Below are 18,340 nucleotides of genomic sequence, written 5' to 3' on the forward strand. Positions count from 1 at the left end.
TCCTATACTTTCCTTTGGAAGTCGTGGCATAACCAAGCCAACCAGGTCTTCACTTAAGCCTTTTTCCACTTTGTGTGAATTCTGAAGTTGTTTTCTGTAGGCTTTAGATTTTATTCAGTTGCATAATTAAAGACTGAATTCTTTATTTGGAATGAAATATTCTTGTCTTACACAGTAGATAATAAAAAGGAATAACGTATACACATTATTAATCATAAATGAAAAGAGAAAACCAGTGCAAAATGCGGCAGACAGTACATCTCTAACATATTGCAAAGGCTGATACCGGGACAACACTACTTCAGAAAGGTGCCAGCAAAATGGTGAATGTGTGAAAACAAAGAAAAATATTGTGTTTATAGGGTGCAGAAAGTTTCCCAGAAACTGACAGAGCCCATGCATCTCTGCACCCAGAATACACTTAGAGAATAATTTAACCATGACAATAGGGACTACAGAAAATGGTATATTGTGTATAAACCTGGCCTCTCTAATCGCCTCCTTATGTGCCTGGAACATCTTGACGTTGTTCATGTTCGACTGCCAGTATTTCACATATCCTCCGTGGTCTGCTGTCAACATCCACATGTCATTATGTGACCACGTCATGGCCCTCACTGGGCTGTCGTGAGCCTGTGAAAACAGAAAACATTAATTAGTAAGGTGCTGCTTCAAAGAATGTATGACTAAAGGCTTACAAGAGCAAATACTGACTCGAGGTAATAATTCGTCCAATTCTAAGTTTAACAATGCCAATAAGTGACTATATCTCAAGTTCTTTACAGTACCACAGGATGATGATACCATCTGGTGATTACTATTACCTGTAATATTGTTTCAAAATTGAAAGTGAGTCCATTCCACAAGGTAAACTCTCCACTAGAAGCTCCAGTGACCAAGCGTCTTCCTTCTGGAGTCCACTAAGGGAGAAAAAAAGACAGGTTATACAACCCCCAACTTCACTAATTTTGAAAAACATTTTAAAGGTATTTGTAAAACATGCAATAACTGACATTAAATAATGATACTGACTTTCACTTAAATGTAGCTCAGCTTTATCAGTACTTTGTCAGAAAACAACTTAACACAGTGCAAGGAAAGCTCTAGTCCTTTGGCTTATTAGTTAAATTAAAGATACTAAGTACATTATGAGTATACGCACCTACTCACTAAATTACACACACCTATGCATGCTAAAGACCATTTCAAAACAGAATATGCAAAGACCTCATTTCCCTAGGCTATATGATAGACTAACATAAATAAGGTGATCAGTCACCAGAACAACTTAAAGACTGAATAAAGGATTTGGTGCTTACAAGTACGAGAGGACAAATACGGAAAGAAAAGTTACCAGTGTTTAATTAAAAAAACAAGATAATAATAAGTATTGATTTAAGGACACTGAGGCTTTCAAACTCTTCCTGCAGCTAAACATATTAAAAAAAAAAAAAATTGTAAGCTCTCCTCCATTCAAAGTACCAAGCAGTGATAACTCTTATACTGATCTACTCTCAAAAAAAACCATAATAGTGCCATGACTAATTAACACTACACCAATATTTTTAATTTTTATGGATACACATAGATGTATGTATTTTCAGGGAATGACTATGCCAATAATTTTTTTGCACTTTTAAGTGCACCTTTTCTCCTTTTAAATTAAACCTAAAGCCCTTTATTACTTTTTGCACTTAAGGCCCTTTAAATATTTTTACATCAATATTTTAATGTCACAATTTGCATACTAAAGGAAATCTGTGGCATTTGTGCTGGTTAATTTGAAACACTCAAACTTTTTGTTTTTACTTTTTATTTTCAAGTTTCTATGATGGATCACACACTCATTTTCCTTAAAAGATGTAAATATACAAAATGTCAATACAACAATCCTATTTTCCAAAAACTCTGACAAAGTTGAAAAATACAAATACATATGTGCTTATAGAAACAGTAAGGATATATAAAATGAAGGTTATTTCTTAAATTACACAAATATATGTGACAATTTGGCTTTTTATTGCTTACCTGTAAGTCACAGTTTTGATTATCAGATTAAAAGCCTCCTCTCTTCCTAGTTTCTGTTATCTGGGATGGATCCTAACCCATCAAAACTACAGACAACCAAACTGTAGACACAGAGCCCACAGTCTACCTTAATACCTTTTGATTTTGACTGTGCCTCTACTATGTGCAAATTCTTCCTCAAACCTTCTAGCATAATCCCCAAATGAGAACATTTACCCACCTTATAAGATATGGCGTGCTCAGATTTTACTCTTTTCAAAAAGGTTTTCCATGTTATGCTAAGAGGATATTAAAATTAGCTGCACATCATATCCCTTTGACCAAATTCCCTGATTAAAAAAAAATTATACTATACACTGGTTGCTTCTACTCACGTAACAATGTTTCTTTTTTTTTTTTTGAAACAGTGTTTTGCTCTTGTCGCCCAGGCTGGAGTGCAGTGGCGCAATCTAGGCTCACTGCAATCTCCACCTCCCGGGTTCAAGTGATTCCCCTGTCTCAGCCTCCTCTCTCAGCTGGGATTACAGGCGCGTGCCACCACACCTGGCTAATTTTTGTATTTTTAGTAAAGACGAGGTTTCATCATATTGGTCAGGCTGGTCTCAAACTCCCGACCGCAGGTGATCCACCCACCTCAGCCTCTCAAAGTGCTGGGATTACAGGCGTGAGTGATGTGTCTACTGCCTAAGGCCTCTCAGGCAAACAAGAGGCCTAAGACTAAATGCAGCTATTTCTATGGAGTTCAGACTGACCTCTCTCTCCCAGGACCTCTTGGTTCTCCCTGCTGTCTATCATACTCCTCTGATAGCAGAAGATCTGCTTATTTTCCTCATCTGCCACTAATGTTTGCCACAATCGTCTTTTCTCGGTCTCATTTTTTTTCAACTGTTATTTGCTCAACTTAAGACTGTTAACCAACAAGTGCATTAGCTAGGAAATGGAATAATCAAAACACAAAGAAGAAAATGATTACATTATCATCTATGAAAATCAGGGTTATAACTAAAAATTATATTTTTTAAATTTCAGTTTAAGGCTGCGCACGGTGGCTCACACCTGTAATCCCAGCACTTTCGGAGGCCGAGGTGGGCAGATCACAAGGTCAAGAAATTGAGACCATCCTGGCTAACACGGTGAAACCCCGTCTCTACTAAAAATACAAAAAAAAGCAGCCGGGCGTGGTGGCGGGCGCCTGTAGTTCCAGCTACTCGGGAGGCTGAGGCAGGAGGATGGTGTGAATCTGGTGGGCGGAGCTTGCAGTGAGCCAAGATCACGCCACTGCACTCCAGCCTGGGTGACAGAGTGAGACTCTGTCTAAAAAAAATAAAAATAAAATTTCAGTTTAAATGTATTAAGTGCCTACTAGGTACCTTCACAGAGCTAAAAATTATGGTACACCACAGTTCTTCAGCTCTCAGATGTTTTCCCATCTAGTAACTCCTAAATATTTTTCATTTACCTTGGGATGCTGCTTTCTAAATAGTAACAAAAGCATTCCTACTCAAACGCAACTCTGAGGCCTGCTACAACATGTATCCATCTATTCAGAGAGAATTCTACAGAAATTGCCACATGAAGAAAAACAATCCAAAAGTGATATCTCACTCAATGGTGATAAAGTAGATAAACAACTGGATATTCCAAAATAAAACTACTAGCAATAAACCAATTATAAGCCCAGATATACTTATAAAATAATGTTTAATTTTCTTTGCCCTGTCAAATACATTCGCTATATAACTCAGGATTAATTTTCCCCCAAAATATCCAACAGATTACTTACCCTAACAACAAATACAGGACACTTTACTTTATTTGTTGATGTCCGAACAAACTTTGTTGTTACTGCATTCATAGGATTATTCAACATTCCTATAGGTGGGACCAGCTACAAAAAAGGAAAATTGGGTTCTTAGAGCTCCTGATTACATACAAGGCAGAAACCAGAAACACGGCAAGGTAATTATTTCAACATTTAAAGACAAATTTGGGACCATATAAAACTTTCCCATAAAAACTATTATAACGGATTATTACAATTAGTCTATTAATTAAGTGAAAAAAGTGAAATACAGGAAAGTTAAATACCCATTATTACTAAACAAACAAGAAAATCAAGTACTAGTACTAACCCAGTACAAGTTAGTACAAGTACTAACCCAGTTAGTACCTAAAGTCAACGCATTTAAACATATTCACATAAAGCTAATTAAGTTCAAATTTAAGTTTTAAGAAATTTAAAATTAACTTTCCAATTACAAGACTTTAGATTACTCAACTTCTTTTTGGACATTGCTTTAAGCCCCAAATCAAAAATTCACCCATCATTAGATTAAAAGGAAAATCTAAATTGAGACAAACACATAATCCATAGTTTACACAGATGTATTATATTATCCCTTTGGGAATATTTTAATTATAAAAATGTAAAAAGAAAAGACCATTTTGGACTTGTAGTCACACAGTTAAGGCTAAAATATTCAAGCAAGGAAGTGTTTATTAAGCTAGTATGACACATCGTATACTTACATCATTGTAATAACCTGCATCAGGCTGAATTGCCCGCATATCTCTCTGGTCTCTTTGCCATATTCTGTTCTGTTAAATAAATAAATAAATAAATAGATCAATTAATGACTACATGGTCTGATTATACTCAATTTGAAATTAACAAAATGTAAGATATACTAAAAATGGATAAACAGAATTAAAAAATATTATTTTCTAAAACAAATAGTGGGTGCCTTAGAGAGCTTTCCCTTCTGATCCTACTAACATTGCTTAGAACTTCCCTCCTTGCGGTGCCTCATGCCTGTAATCCTAGCACCTTGGGAGGCCGAGGCAGGCAGATCACTTGAGGTCAGTAGTTCAAGACCAGCCTGGCCAACATGGTGAAATCCTGTCTCTACTAAAACTGCAAGCCGGAAATCAATTGAACCAGGGAGGCGGAGGTTGCAGTGAGCTGAGATGGTGCCACTAAACTCCAGCCTGCGCAACAGAGCGAGATTCCATCTCAAAAAAAAAAACAAAAAAAACCTTCCCTCCTCACTTTATCATATTAGCCCCTACCCACTCATCCAAGATACTGTCGACTCCAACACAGTCTCCCTGATGCTACCTTAAGAAAAGGAAACAGCAGAGAGGGTAGAAAGACATCCCCAATTCCTTCAAAGCCCTCAGCACAAAACAATTCCTTGTATCTTGCCCTTGGTCTTAATTCCTCTCAAACTCTCTCCTAGCCTACTTTCCCAATTGAAATTCCCAGAAAAATCAAAATCTGTCTTTATCTCTGAATCTCTTTCTCCTGTATGCCTGCAATATACTAACTAGGCCCAATATGCAAATAGGTCTTTAACCACAGGTCTAAGGTAATGAAAAACAGACAAATTTTCATAGGAAGCCAGACCTAAACCCAATGAACCTAATAGGGTAATATTAGTAATAAGGCTAATTCCTACATTAACACAAGTAAATAAAGAACTCTAACGGGAAACTGTAGGTAGACCCCTGCCTTGCCTTAACTATCTAACTTGCTTTTACCCTGTAGGACTGCAGTAGGCGTTCAATCCTCAAGAACGTAAAGCCCTTTTCCTGACTCTAAGAAATACCTACCACCAGGGCTTGGAAGTAGGAGAATCCATGTTCTCCAAGCCAGTGTCTCACAAAAATATTCCTGTGTTGGTAGTCTTTTATGATTTCATATACACTGCAGGTTTAACAAGTGTTTTAAGACTGGCCTAGCGATTAAAGTACTCCCTTCTAATTTGTGCACTTTTAGAGCAAATCCTATTTCTAAAATGGAGTCTAACTTTAATAATTTTTTAGAAGATGATACAGGCACAGAATTTTAGAAAGTATTAGTGGTTTGAGGTTCTTCCTAAATTAGCCAATTTGAAATTTCACCTTGTCTGACTAATTCAACTAACACAGGTACACATACCTACTACACTACATCTAGAAAATCATCTTTTAAATAACCAGGCCGGGCACAGTGGCTCACGCCTGTAATCCCAGCACTTTAGGAGGCTGAGGCAGGTGGATCACCTGAGGTTAGAAGTTCGAGACCAGCCTGGCCAACATGGTTGAAATTCCGTCTCTACTAAAACCACAAAAATTAGCCGGGCATGGTGGCAGGTGCCTATAATCCCAGCTACTTGGGAAGCTGAGGCAGGAGAATCACTTGAACCTGGGAGGCAGAGGTTGCAGTGAGCCAAAACCACACCATTGCACTCTGGCCTGGGCAACAAGAAAGAAACTCCATCTCAAAATAAATAAATAAATAACCAAAGTTTGGTCATCTGAAGCATATAAATTAGGCTTACCTCCAAATACTTAATTACAGATGGATTGTAGTCTATGGTTTTTCGGTTCACAGCTTTTCTCATGCGTTTTCCATCAAACGTAAGCTGTTGCATTGCTTGCTGTTGTGCAAAATCAGGTCGCTTATAAAACAGCTGTCGAGGTGCCTGGTGCTGGAACCTTGGCATATGGAAAAAACGAGGAGGAGAACCAATTTCTGTAGCCATGGTGATGTTTTCCTTCTAGGATACTAGGATAAGGAAAAAGTACTTTCACTACAAATATCAGCACTGCAACACTGCCTGAAAACATTTTTAAATGAACACTTTTTACAATTCTTTTCCCTTATCTAACGTGCATCATTTCCACTTACACAATGAACTACAGTCATGAGTCACTTAACAATGGGCATATGTTCTCAGAGATGCATCCTTAGGCATTTCATCACTGTACAAACTTCACAGAGTTGTACTTACACAAACCTAGATGGTATATATAGCCTACTACACACGTAGGCTACATGGTACAGCCTAATGCTCCTACACACGTAGGCCAACATGGTGAAACCCCATCTCTACTAAAAATATAAAAAAATTAGCTGGGCGCGGTGGTGGGCTCCTGTAATCCCAGCTACTCGGGAGGCTGAGGCAGGAGAATCCTAGGTTACAAACCTGCACAGCATGTTACTTTACTGAATGCTGGTGGCAACCGTAACACAATAAATATTCATGTGTCTAAACATAGAAAAGACACCATAGAAAAGTATGATAAAAATACTATATTATAATCTGAGACCACCATCATATATGTGGTCCAACATTGACCACAATGTCATTTTGTGGTGCATGACTATATTAGATCAATGACAGAGACCAGTTACACATCTGAAAAAGGCTACGGTCAAGGTGGAAGGATTGCTTGAGGCCAGGAGTTTAAGATCGGGCTGGGGCACATAGTGAGAATCCCATCTCTACAAAAAATAAAAACATTAGCTGGGCATGATGGCATGCACCTGTAGTCCTAGCTATTCTGGAGGCTGAGACAAGAGGATCACTTGAGTCCAGAATTTTGAGGTTGCAGTGAGCCATGATCGTGCCACTGCACTCCAGCCTGATAGGGAGAGACCCTGTTGGAAAGAAGGAAGGAGGGAGGGAGGGGGCAGGGGAAGACTAATTCACAGAGTAAGTGCTAATAGGTATTTGTTGTAAAATTCAGCCTTGTGAAGAAAAAAAGCACAATTCATAACAGCTTGAGGCAGGGTGTGTATGTGTGAGTCAGTGGATGGGTACGTGTTTATGTTTAGGGAATAAAAGAAGGTAGAATCACTGGGAATTGTTCACTTTTTCTTTTTTTTCCCCTAGAGATAAGATCTGTGTTGCCCAGGCTGGTCTCAGACTCCTGAGCTCAAGAGATCCTCATACTTTGGCCTCCTAAAGTGCTGGGATTACAGGCATGAGCCACCAAGCCTGGCCTTACATTTTTAAAATTAAAAATTCACAGCCGGACGTGGTGGCTCATGCCTGTAATCCCAACACTTTGGGAGGCCAAGGTGGGCGGACCAAAGGAGGTCAGGAGTTCGAGACCAGCCTGGCCAACATGGTGAAACCCCGTCTCTACTAAAAATACAAAAAAATTAGCTGGGCGCGGTGGTGGGCTCCTGTAATCCCAGCTACTCGGGAGGCTGAGGCAGGAGAATCGTTTGAACCCGGGAGAGAGAGGTTGCAGTGATCCAAAATCACCTCACTGCACTCCAGCCTGGGCGACAGGGCAAGACTCGATCTAAAAAAAAAAAAAATTCCACTTAGATGTTTGATGATAAAACTAATTATTTTTATGTTTATTAAGACTATTTTATACAAGTCATTAAATGCTCTTTAAAATTTGACTTTTGTTCTTTTAAATTTCCCAGGAATAGTGTAGAAAGAGGAATAAACTACCTTATTTCATAACTATAATGAACAAAAAAAGTACATATGCCCAAATTTCAGGAGCAAAGTACCACAGAAACTTATTTTCTCAGTATGTGTTATTTACATATTTACAAAGGTAACACTAAGTTTATATCTGAAGAGGAAAACGTTAAGACCTTATAGTTTTTCAGCTTCAATGCTCTACATTTAAACTTACATGCCAATAATACAAATATGCATGATTTTAAAATAAATTTTAAGCACATTTTAAAAAGCAGGCCAGGCATGGTGGCTCACATCTGTCATCCCAGCACTTTCGGGGGCCAAGCAGGAGGATTGCACTTGAGGCCAGAAGTTCAACACCAGCCTGTGCACATAGTGAGACTCCATCTCTACCAAAAAAAAAAAATTGTTTTAATTAGCCCAGTGTGCTGGTGCGCACCTGCAGTCTCAGCTACTCAGGAGGCTGAGGTGGGAGGATCACTTGAGCCTGGGAAGTCAAAGATGCAGTGAACCGTGATAGCATCACTGCACTCCAACCTGGGTGACAGAACAAGACCCTGTCTCCCAAAATAAAATAAAAGAATAAAATTAAAAACTATTACAAATACAATAAAGGAGAGAAGTTAGAAACATTTCCACAATTGCTTTTGTTTCAAAAGCAGAAAAGATTGTGGTCACTATTATTTGTCTGTATTCTTAAAACTGCCTTATCTCACTCTCTAGACACTAAATAATGAGCCTGAAAAAATTTATGATTTCCTTTTGATGAAATATTCTTAGTAGTACTTCATTCAGCCTTGTCACGTTGGTCCCTCCTAAGACCATTAAAGTTGAATAATAATAACAACAAGGAGGAGGAGGGGTAGAGGGAAAAGAAATCCTGACTTTGGACACCAAAAATAAATATATAGTGCAATAAAATATGCATTTAACCTGTGTTATTTCCACCAACTCTGAAGCAATCCCAGAAGGTCCCTGGCAAACATTAACTTGAAATAAGATGAAAAATATTCTATGTCTTAGAGCTGTGTATGAATTAAACAGCAGAAAAGCACTAAGCAGTTGATTCAATAAGGCTGGTGGAAGACTCTGTTTACTCAGTTATTACAAGAATCCAATTAAGTTTCAGCACCCCAATTTCAATTACCAGCTTTAATTCAGATGTCTGGGCCAGTAATTCTAAAATAAAGCAGTTTTGGAAAGCATTTTTTTATTTGAGATGGGGTCTCGCTCTGTTGCCCAGGCTGGAGTGCAGTGGTGTGATCTCGGCTCACTGCAATCTCTGCCTCTCAGGCTTAAGCAACCCTCCCACCTCAGCCTCCTGAGTAGCTGGGACCATTAGGCGCATGCCACCATGCCCAGGTAATTTTTTTGTATTTTAGTAGGCTGGTCTTGAACTCCTGAGCCCAAGCAATCCACCTGCTTGGGTCTCCAAAAGTGCTGAGATTACAGGCATGAGCCACCACGCCCAGCCCAAAAGCTTTTTTTTTTTTTTTTTTGAGACAGAGTCTCACTCTGTTGCCCTGGCTAAAGTGCAGTGGCATGATCTTGGCTCACCACAACCTCTGCCTCCCGGGTCCAAGCAATTCTGCTGCCTCAGCCTCCCGAGTAGGTGGGATTACAGGCATCTGCCACCATGCTGGCTAATTTTTGTATTTTCAGTAGAGATGGGGTTTCACCATGTTGGCCAGGCTGGTCTCAAACTTCTGGCCTCGGATGATCCGCCCACCTCAGTTTCCCAAAGTGCTGGGATTACAGGCGTGAGTCACAGATCCTGGCCCAAAAGTATATTTTAAAATTATGACTTCCAAATCAAATACCTAATTATATTAGAATAAAATCATTCTAACAGTATAGTTTCTATTACTATAAAATGAGAATAGATTTTTTCACAAGTCAAAAGGGATTTAAATATTCAGCTGCAAGAAAGAAATTAAGTTGATATAAATACAACATGAATATCAAAAACATTATGCTGCCAGGCGTGGTAGCTCACGCCTGTAATCCCAGCACTTTGGGAGGCCCAGGCTGGTGGATCACAAGGTCAGGAGATCGAGACCATCCCGGCTAACATGGTGAAACCCCGTCTCTACTAAAAATACAAAAAAATTAGCCGAGCATGGTGGTGGGCGCCTGTAGTCCCGGCTACTCGGGAGGCTGAGGCAGGAGAATGGCGTGAACCCAGGAGGCGGAGTTTGCAGTGAGCCAAGATCGCGCCACTGCACTCCAGCCTGGGCAACAGAGTGAGACTCCATCTCAAAAAAAGAAAAAGAAAAAAAAAAGCATCATGCTAAGTGAAAGAAGTCAACCACAAAAAGTCACATATTGTGTGATTACGTTTATATGAAAAATCCAGAACATGCTAATATACAGAGACAAAAGGCTAAAAGATTAGTGTTTGCCACGGGCTGGGGAATGAGAGGAATGGAGAATGACTGCTTAATGAAAATAGAATTTCGTTTTGGGATGATGAAAATGTCTTGCAACCTGACAGAGGTGGTAGCTGCAAAAAACTGAATTTATCAAATCCCACTGGATTATACACTTTAAAATGGTTACAACAGTGAATTCTCTGTTATGTGACTTTTACCTCAATTAAAGAATAATGGGCTTGGCCGGGCGCGGTGGCTCACGCTTGTAATCCCAGCACTTTGGGAGGCTGAGGCGGGCGGATCACGAGGTCAGGAGATCGAGACCATGGTGAAACCCCGTCTCTACTAAAAATACAAAAAATTAGCCGGGCGTGGTGGCGGGCGCCTGTAGTCCCAGCTACTCGGAGAGGCTGAGGCAAGAGAATGGCATGAACCCGGGAGGCGGAGCTTGCAGTGAGCCAAGATCGCACCACTGCACTCCAGCCTGGGCGACAGAGCAAGACTCCGTCTCAAAAAAAAAAAAAAAAGAATAATGGACTTAATCTATTTAAAAAAAAATTTTTTTTTGAGACAGAGTCTCACTGTATTGCCCAGGCAGGAGTGCAGTGGTGCAATCTCAGCTCACTGTAACCTCCCAAGTAGCTGGGACTGTAAGCGCACTCCACCACGCCCAGCTAATTTTTGTCTTTTTAGTAGAACCGGGGTTTTGCCATGTTGGTCAGGCTAGTCTCAAACTCCTGACCTCAGGTGATCCACCGGCCTTGGCCTCCCAAGGTGCTGGGATTACAGGCGTGAACCATCGTGCCTGGCCCACTGCAAAAAAATTTTTAAGGGACAGCAGATGAAACAACAGAAAGTTGATGACTGTTGAAGCTGAGTGGAGAGTACCTGGATACAAAGCACTAATCAAGAGCCACATCAAGGATATTTACTCCACAAATATGAGGAAAATGACTGAAGTCAAATGCAAAAAAAGTATTGTTACTTACATTCTTTGGAATAATTCATATGTTAAAGCTACAGAAAAATATCAATCCTTCATTTAAGACCTCATAGAGGATGGGGAAATAATCTTTCCATTTACAAATTTGTTGAGTAAAACTGGTTCTGAAAAGGGGCTTTTAATTTTTCCTTGAATGGTCAAGTACTAATGGTGTTTCAGAAATAAAGGTCAAGACTGAAGAAAACGAGAAAAAAAAAAGTACAATTATATTTGAAACAAACATCCAGCCTAAAATAAAATTAAAACAAAAAATCTCTTCACAATACAGTGACCAGGCTTCATCTATACCTTATACACTTCAGCTTCAGATCCTGCAAACTATAAAGTTACTTGGCCAAACTCACAACAGTCTCTTGGCGGCTGTTATGGGCTGAAATGTGTCCCCTCAAAAATTCATAAGTGTAAGTCCTAACCTCCAGTACATCACAATGTGATTCTATTTAGATTTAGGGCCCTAATCCAATCTAACTGGTATCCTTTTAAATGAAGATTAGGACACAGACAAAAGAATGACCATGTGAGGACAGAGAGAGAAGACAGCCATCTATAAGCCAAGAGGAGAGGCTCTCCAGGAACCAGCCCTGCTCACATCCTCATCTCAGACTTTCAGCCTCCAGAACTGTGAGAAGATACATTTCTACTGTTTAATCCCCCCGCCACCCCAGTCTATGGTACTTTGTTATGGCAGCCCTAGCTAAGAGAGTGGTAGTCAAGGCAAAATACCTCCTGACTCTCCTTCAACAGAGGTTGCCAAAAACATTGAGCAATCACACCTGTAATCCTAGCACTTTGGGAGGCCGATACAGGTGGATTGCTTGAGCCCAGGAGTTCAAGACCACCCAGTAAGACCCTGTCTCTACAAAAAACACAAAATTAGCCGGGCCTGGTGGTGCACACCTGTAGTCCCAGCTACTCAGGAGGCTGAGATGGCAGCCTGGGAGGTCAAGGCTGCAGTGAACCAATGTTGCACCACTGCACTCCAGCCTGGGTGTCACAGTGAGACCCCATCTCAAAAAAAGAAAAAATATTTGAGCAAAAATGATACAATAGCTTTCTCTGAGAGCAGAAAACTTAACATGTGAGACTGAAAGTTATTGACCACGACAGAAAGAACGAATCCTCAAACAAGTCATTACAACTATCCTCTACGCTTTACTTGGGATTATACTCCAAAGATCTAGATTTATGACCAAATGCAAAGAAAGAAGAGCTTTGTCCTTTATAAAAGTAAGTAATGTGATTTGTACTCACTGCAGTATTGAATTGAGGTATGCTAACAGGACAACACAATTTAAAGTACTTAGTCCCCAAAACATATTCATCTTACATCCAGGGTGGAGAGGGAGGAGAGACAAAGAGTTTGGGAAAGGAGGGTGCAAGAGAGAGGAACTGAGGTAGAGTAAAGACAAATAATTTGCCTATTGTTATTCAATATATACTAACAATACAACCAAATTGATAAGGACAAGAATCTATCTGTAACACTGAATTCATCATGCCTTTCTCCTATACACAAACCTTCAATGTTTCAAGCAATCAGCACAGTTTTATCAAGAGCCTGCTTTACATACATACACTGCCTCAGGTACAGCACACAATTCTGATTCACTAAATATCACTCCTAATTTCACAGAACAGTAGTTTTCAGACTTTGTGGTGCCTGGTCCCCTCTCTATTTTTAGCAAATACAAAGATCCTGAGTACACAAAAGTTTGCATCGCATCCTTAGCCTTAGGCTTTCATCGGCTCAAGAAAGTTGGGAAGGCCAGTCAATTTCTCCATATTTTCTCAACCTGTAAAATGAGTTCCATGCCTCAAAAATATTATTTTGCATTAAATTTGTATCTTTTAACAATGTGGTGACTATACTATTGAACAGAATGGAACACTCAGACTTACTGTGTCAATGTTTGTATGCACAAGCCTATACCAATGTTATAATTCTGCTTTTTTTGCGACAGGGTCTTGCTGTGTTGCTCAGGATGGAATACAGTGGCACCACCACAGCTCATTGCAGCTCAAGTGATTCTCCCATCTCAGCCTCCCAAGTAGGTGGGACCACAGACGTGTGCCACCTGGGCTCAGCTAATTTTTTTCATTTTTTGTAGAGACAGCTCTTGCTTTGTTGCCCAGGCTGGTCCAGAACTCCTGAGCTCAAGCGATCCTCCCATCTCAGCCTCTCAAAGTGGTGGGATTATAGACATAAGCCGCTGCACCTGGTCAGTTCTGCTTTTTGTTCCAAATGCTCACAAGATAACTTCTTGTATAATCTTAGTCATGTGATGATACTGAAATTATAGTTGAAGATAAAAGTTAAAAATGAGCCAGGTGTGGTGGCTCATGCTTGTAATCCCAAAACTTTGAGAGGCCAAGGCAGGAGGATCTCTTGAGGCCAGGAGTTGGAGACAACCCTAGGCAAAATAGCAAGACCCCCATCTCTGCAAAAAAAATTTTAAAAATTATTGGCTGGGTGCAGTGGCTCACGCCTGTAATCCCAGCACTTTGGGAGGCCGAGGTGGGTGGGATCACCTGAGGTCAGGAGTTCAAGACCAGCCTGGCCAACATGGCAAAACCCCATCTCTACTAAAAATACAAAAATTAGCTGGGCATGGTGGCTGGCGCCTGTAATCCCAGCTACTCAGGGGGCTGAGGCAGGAAAATCGCTTGACCCCAAGAGGCAGAGACTGCAGTGAGCCAAGATCGTGCCACTGCACTCTAGCCTGGGCAACAGAGCAAGACTCCATCTCAAAAAAAAAAAAAAAAAAGGAAGAAACAAAAACAAAAAACTGATGAGCCCTGACTACCTGCCAGACAAATGAACACACACACACACACACACACACACACACACACTGTTCTCAAGAGTCTGACCGTTTATCAGTACAGAAGAGCTCAAAAAGAACAATGTGAGAAGTTACTACTACACTGAGACACTACTATGCTGTGTGCCAGGCACTATTACAAGGGATATAGCACAGGAAACTTATAGCACCCATCAGCCTTAAGAAGCTTAAATTCTGAGTGAAGTGAGGGAGGCAGGGGCAGGGGGTGTCAGGGGAGAGACACTTGAGAAAAAAAAGTAAATAAAGCTCTCTAATTCACTCAGCATACCAAGGCCAGCATAATTTTTCCCCAACAAAACATAATCCAAAATAATCTTTTCACCAACCAAATTTCTGACTACCATTTGAATTATTTTACCATAATAGATCTCCAACTAAAACACATAGGAAAATGACCTAACTAGCACTCAACTAATTCCTCAGCTTCAATACAAAATGAATTTACTGAATGCTTCATACAAATGAGTAAAAAGAGTTTTAAACTAAGATTCCTGGGGGTAGAGTGAGACTCTGGCATCAAAAAAACGCTGACATGAAATATCATGAATGAGCCTAAAGCAGTGCTTTTTCTTTAAACCAGAAATCATATCCTATTGATGGTTCCTGAAATCAATGTGGCTGACAAGCAGCATTATTTTAATGATTAAAAAAAAAAAAAAATAGGGCCAGGGTGGTGGCTCATGCCTGTAATCCTAGCACTCTGGGAGGCCAAGGCAGATGGATCACTTGAGGTCAGGAGTTCGAGACGAGCCTGCCTAATATGGTGAAACCCCATCTCTACTAAAAATACAAAAATTAGTTAGGTATGGTGGCGCACACCTGTAGTCCCAGCTACTTGGGAGGCTGGGGCAGGAGAATCGCTTGAAACTCAGAGGCGGAGGTTGCAGTGAGCCAAGATCACGACACTGCACTCTAGCCTGGGCAACACAGTGAGACTCTATTTCAAAAAAAAGTTAAAAAAAAAAAAAAGAACATATGATAGAACTGCACATTTGAAAGAACCGTTTTTGTGCAACTTCTGTTTCTATTGTTTGTGTGTATGCATGCATACAGGATCACAATTTACAAGGTATTTTCTTCCTAGGAATCTGTCAATTGAAAGTCAAGGGCTTGCTGTTAACAACACCGTGAGGTGTTCCCTTCCCATGTATTTTCTGTTTATTATCACCTAATGTCTGCTGCCACTGCATATCCACAGCCCAAGAAGATCACATATAGCATCTGTCCAGTATGAATACTGTGGCTGATCACAGTAGCTATGGTACCAGAATTTGATCCAATTATCAAATCCAACAATTCCTACCATGTCAGCCACTAATCAGAGCTTCCGATCAGAACAAGAAAGCTTGTTTTCCCAAACTGAGATAACAGAATTCTAACCAAAAGCAAATTATTGATGCATTAACTAGCCAGCAATTAATATAGGACTTTTAAAAATAATGAAAAGTTTTAAGATTCCCACCTCCATTAACACTCCTGACCCCAGGGTCAAAACCTCAGCCTGGAAACCTCTGTTCTAGATTATTTATGTATAGTCCAATAGGTTCTAAGATAATCAATCTACTCTAAAAGAAATTTGATACCCAATCTGTCATTGAACTTTGAGGGGATCTTCATGAGCGGTAGGCTAGACCAGTAACAAAATGATCAACATGCTCTTTCTCTTCACTGTCCAACTTTAATTAATATGAATCCTGAAAAATCAGGAGAAATTACATGGAGACCATTCAATCTGTTAAAGAATAATCAATGAAGCTGTTTAAACAAGTAGGTTTTGGCCAGGCACAGAGGCTCATGCCTGTAACCCCAGCACTTTGGGTGGCCAAGGTGGCAGGATCACTTGAGGCCAGGATTTGGAGACCAGCCAACACAGTGAGACCCTCCTCCTTCAAAAGTAAACTTTCACCTGCAGTCCCGTCTACTCAAAAGGCTGAAGCAGGAGGATCCCTTGAGCCCAGGAGTTTGAGACTGCAGTGAGCCATGATCACACCACTGCACTCCAGCCTGGGCAGCAGAATGAGACCCCATCTCAAAATAATTAATTTATTAATAGCTTTTTTTTTTTTTTTTTTGGGAGGGGGCTCCGCCCCCCCTGGCTGGAGTGCAGTGGCGCAATCTCGGCTCACTGCAGGCTCCGCCCCCCTGGGTTCACGCCATTCTCCTGCCTCAGCCTCCCGAGTAGCTGGGACTACAGGCGCCCGCCACCTCGCCCGGCTAATTTTTTGTATTTTTAGTAGAGACGGGGTTTCACTGTGTTAGCCAGGATGGTCTCGATCTCCTGACCTCGTGATCCACCCGCCTCGGCCTCCCAAAGTGCTGGGATTACAGGCGTGAGCCACTGCGCCCGGCCTAATAGCTTTTTATTTTTTACTTTTTGAGAGACAGTCTCACTCTCTTACCCAGGCCGGAGTGCAGTGGCACCATCTCAGCTCACTACAACCTCCATCTCACAGGTTCAAGCAATTCTCCCACCTCAGCCTCCCATGTAGCTGGGACTACGAGCGTGCCCCACCACACCCGGCTAATTTTTTTCATATCTCTAATAGAGATGGGGTTTCACCATGTTGGCCAGGCTGGTCGCAAACTCCTAACCTCAAGTGATCCACCTGCCTCAGCCTCCCAAAGTACTGGGATTATAGGTGTGAGCCACCAGGCCCGGCCCAATTAATAGCTTTTTAAAGTTCGAGATTCTATTATCTTGACTGTGGTAATAGATACACGAACGTATCCAAGAGATTACATATTGTACACTTCATTTATATGACATTCTTAAAATGCCGAAACAATAGAAATGACTGCCAAGAGTTAGGGGGGTGGGAGAGGGTGGATGGGCGTGGTTATAAAAAAGGTAACTCTTGTAGTGATAAACTGTTAATATCTTGATTACGGTGGTGAACACAGGAACATAAACACATAATAAGATTGCAGAAAACTACAGATACACACAAATAAGTACAGTAATACTGGAGGAAATCTAAGTAAGATCTGCAGACCATATCACTATCAATGCTGTGCTTGTGACAATGTACTACAGTTTCACAATTTGTTATCATTCGGAGAAAATGGGTAACATACATAGAATCTCTGTATTAAGGATCTCTCTGTATTATTTCTTAAAAATGCATGTGTATCTACAATCATCTCAATAAAAATTTCTACCTTAAAAGTTAACATGAGCAATTCACTAGCTGGTTAAAAAAAAATCCATGCTGAGGCCGGGTGCAGTGGCTCATGCCTATAATCCCAGCACTTCGGGAGGCCGAGGTGGGCGGATCACCTGAGGTCAGGAGTTCGAGACTAGCCTGACCAACATGGAGAAACCTCGTCTCTACTAAAAACACAAAATTAACCAGGCGTGGTGGCACACGCCTGTAATCTCACTACTCGGGAGGCTGAGGCAGGAGAATTGCTTGAACCCGGGAGGCAGAGGTTGCGGTGAGCCAAGATTGCGCCATTGCACTCCAGCCTGGGCAACAAGGGCGAACCTCTTTTTCTCAAAAAAAAAAAAAAAATCCATGCTGAGAACACACATATGGAATATTCAAAGTCAAGTGTTTTCCAACTGCTGCTATAAATTTGTTGATCACTAAACTTGACATTAAAAATCAATTTTCAGCCAGGCACAGTGGCTCATGCCTGTCATCCCAGCACTTTGGGAGACCAAGACAGGAGGGTCATTTGAGGTCAGCAATTCAAGACCAGCCTGACCAACATGGTGACACCCTGTCTCTACTAAAAATACAAAAAATTAGCCAGGGATAGTGGCGCACTTCTGTAATCTCGGCTACTCGAGAGGCTGAGGCAGGAGAATCGCTTGAACCTGGGAGGCAGGGGTTGCAGTGAGCCAAGATTGCACCACTGCACTCCAGCCTGGGCACTAGA

General features: G+C 40.9%; 1 protein-coding gene across 6 annotated transcripts in view; it reads right to left on the bottom strand.

The window, feature by feature from the left end:
• WDR33 (WD repeat domain 33) overlaps nucleotides 1-18,340 on the bottom strand; it is a 110,580-nt gene that overhangs the window by 63,703 nt on the left and 28,537 nt on the right. For all 6 annotated transcript variants that reach the window (XM_032145877.2, XM_032145878.2, XM_058434317.1 and 3 more), the window contains exons 2-6: nucleotides 6,351-6,577; nucleotides 4,558-4,626; nucleotides 3,812-3,916; nucleotides 825-920; nucleotides 482-633 (exon numbers count right to left, since the gene is read on the bottom strand). In XM_032145877.2, coding sequence (XP_032001768.1) covers nucleotides 482-633; nucleotides 825-920; nucleotides 3,812-3,916; nucleotides 4,558-4,626; nucleotides 6,351-6,554 — 626 coding nt within the window. In that variant the 5' untranslated portion in view covers nucleotides 6,555-6,577. The remainder of the gene's footprint in view (nucleotides 1-481; nucleotides 634-824; nucleotides 921-3,811; nucleotides 3,917-4,557; nucleotides 4,627-6,350; nucleotides 6,578-18,340) is intronic.

Source organism: Hylobates moloch, unplaced genomic scaffold (assembly GCF_009828535.3).
Source record: "Hylobates moloch isolate HMO894 unplaced genomic scaffold, HMol_V3 SCAFFOLD_24, whole genome shotgun sequence".
Lineage (NCBI taxonomy): Eukaryota > Metazoa > Chordata > Mammalia > Primates > Hylobatidae > Hylobates > Hylobates moloch.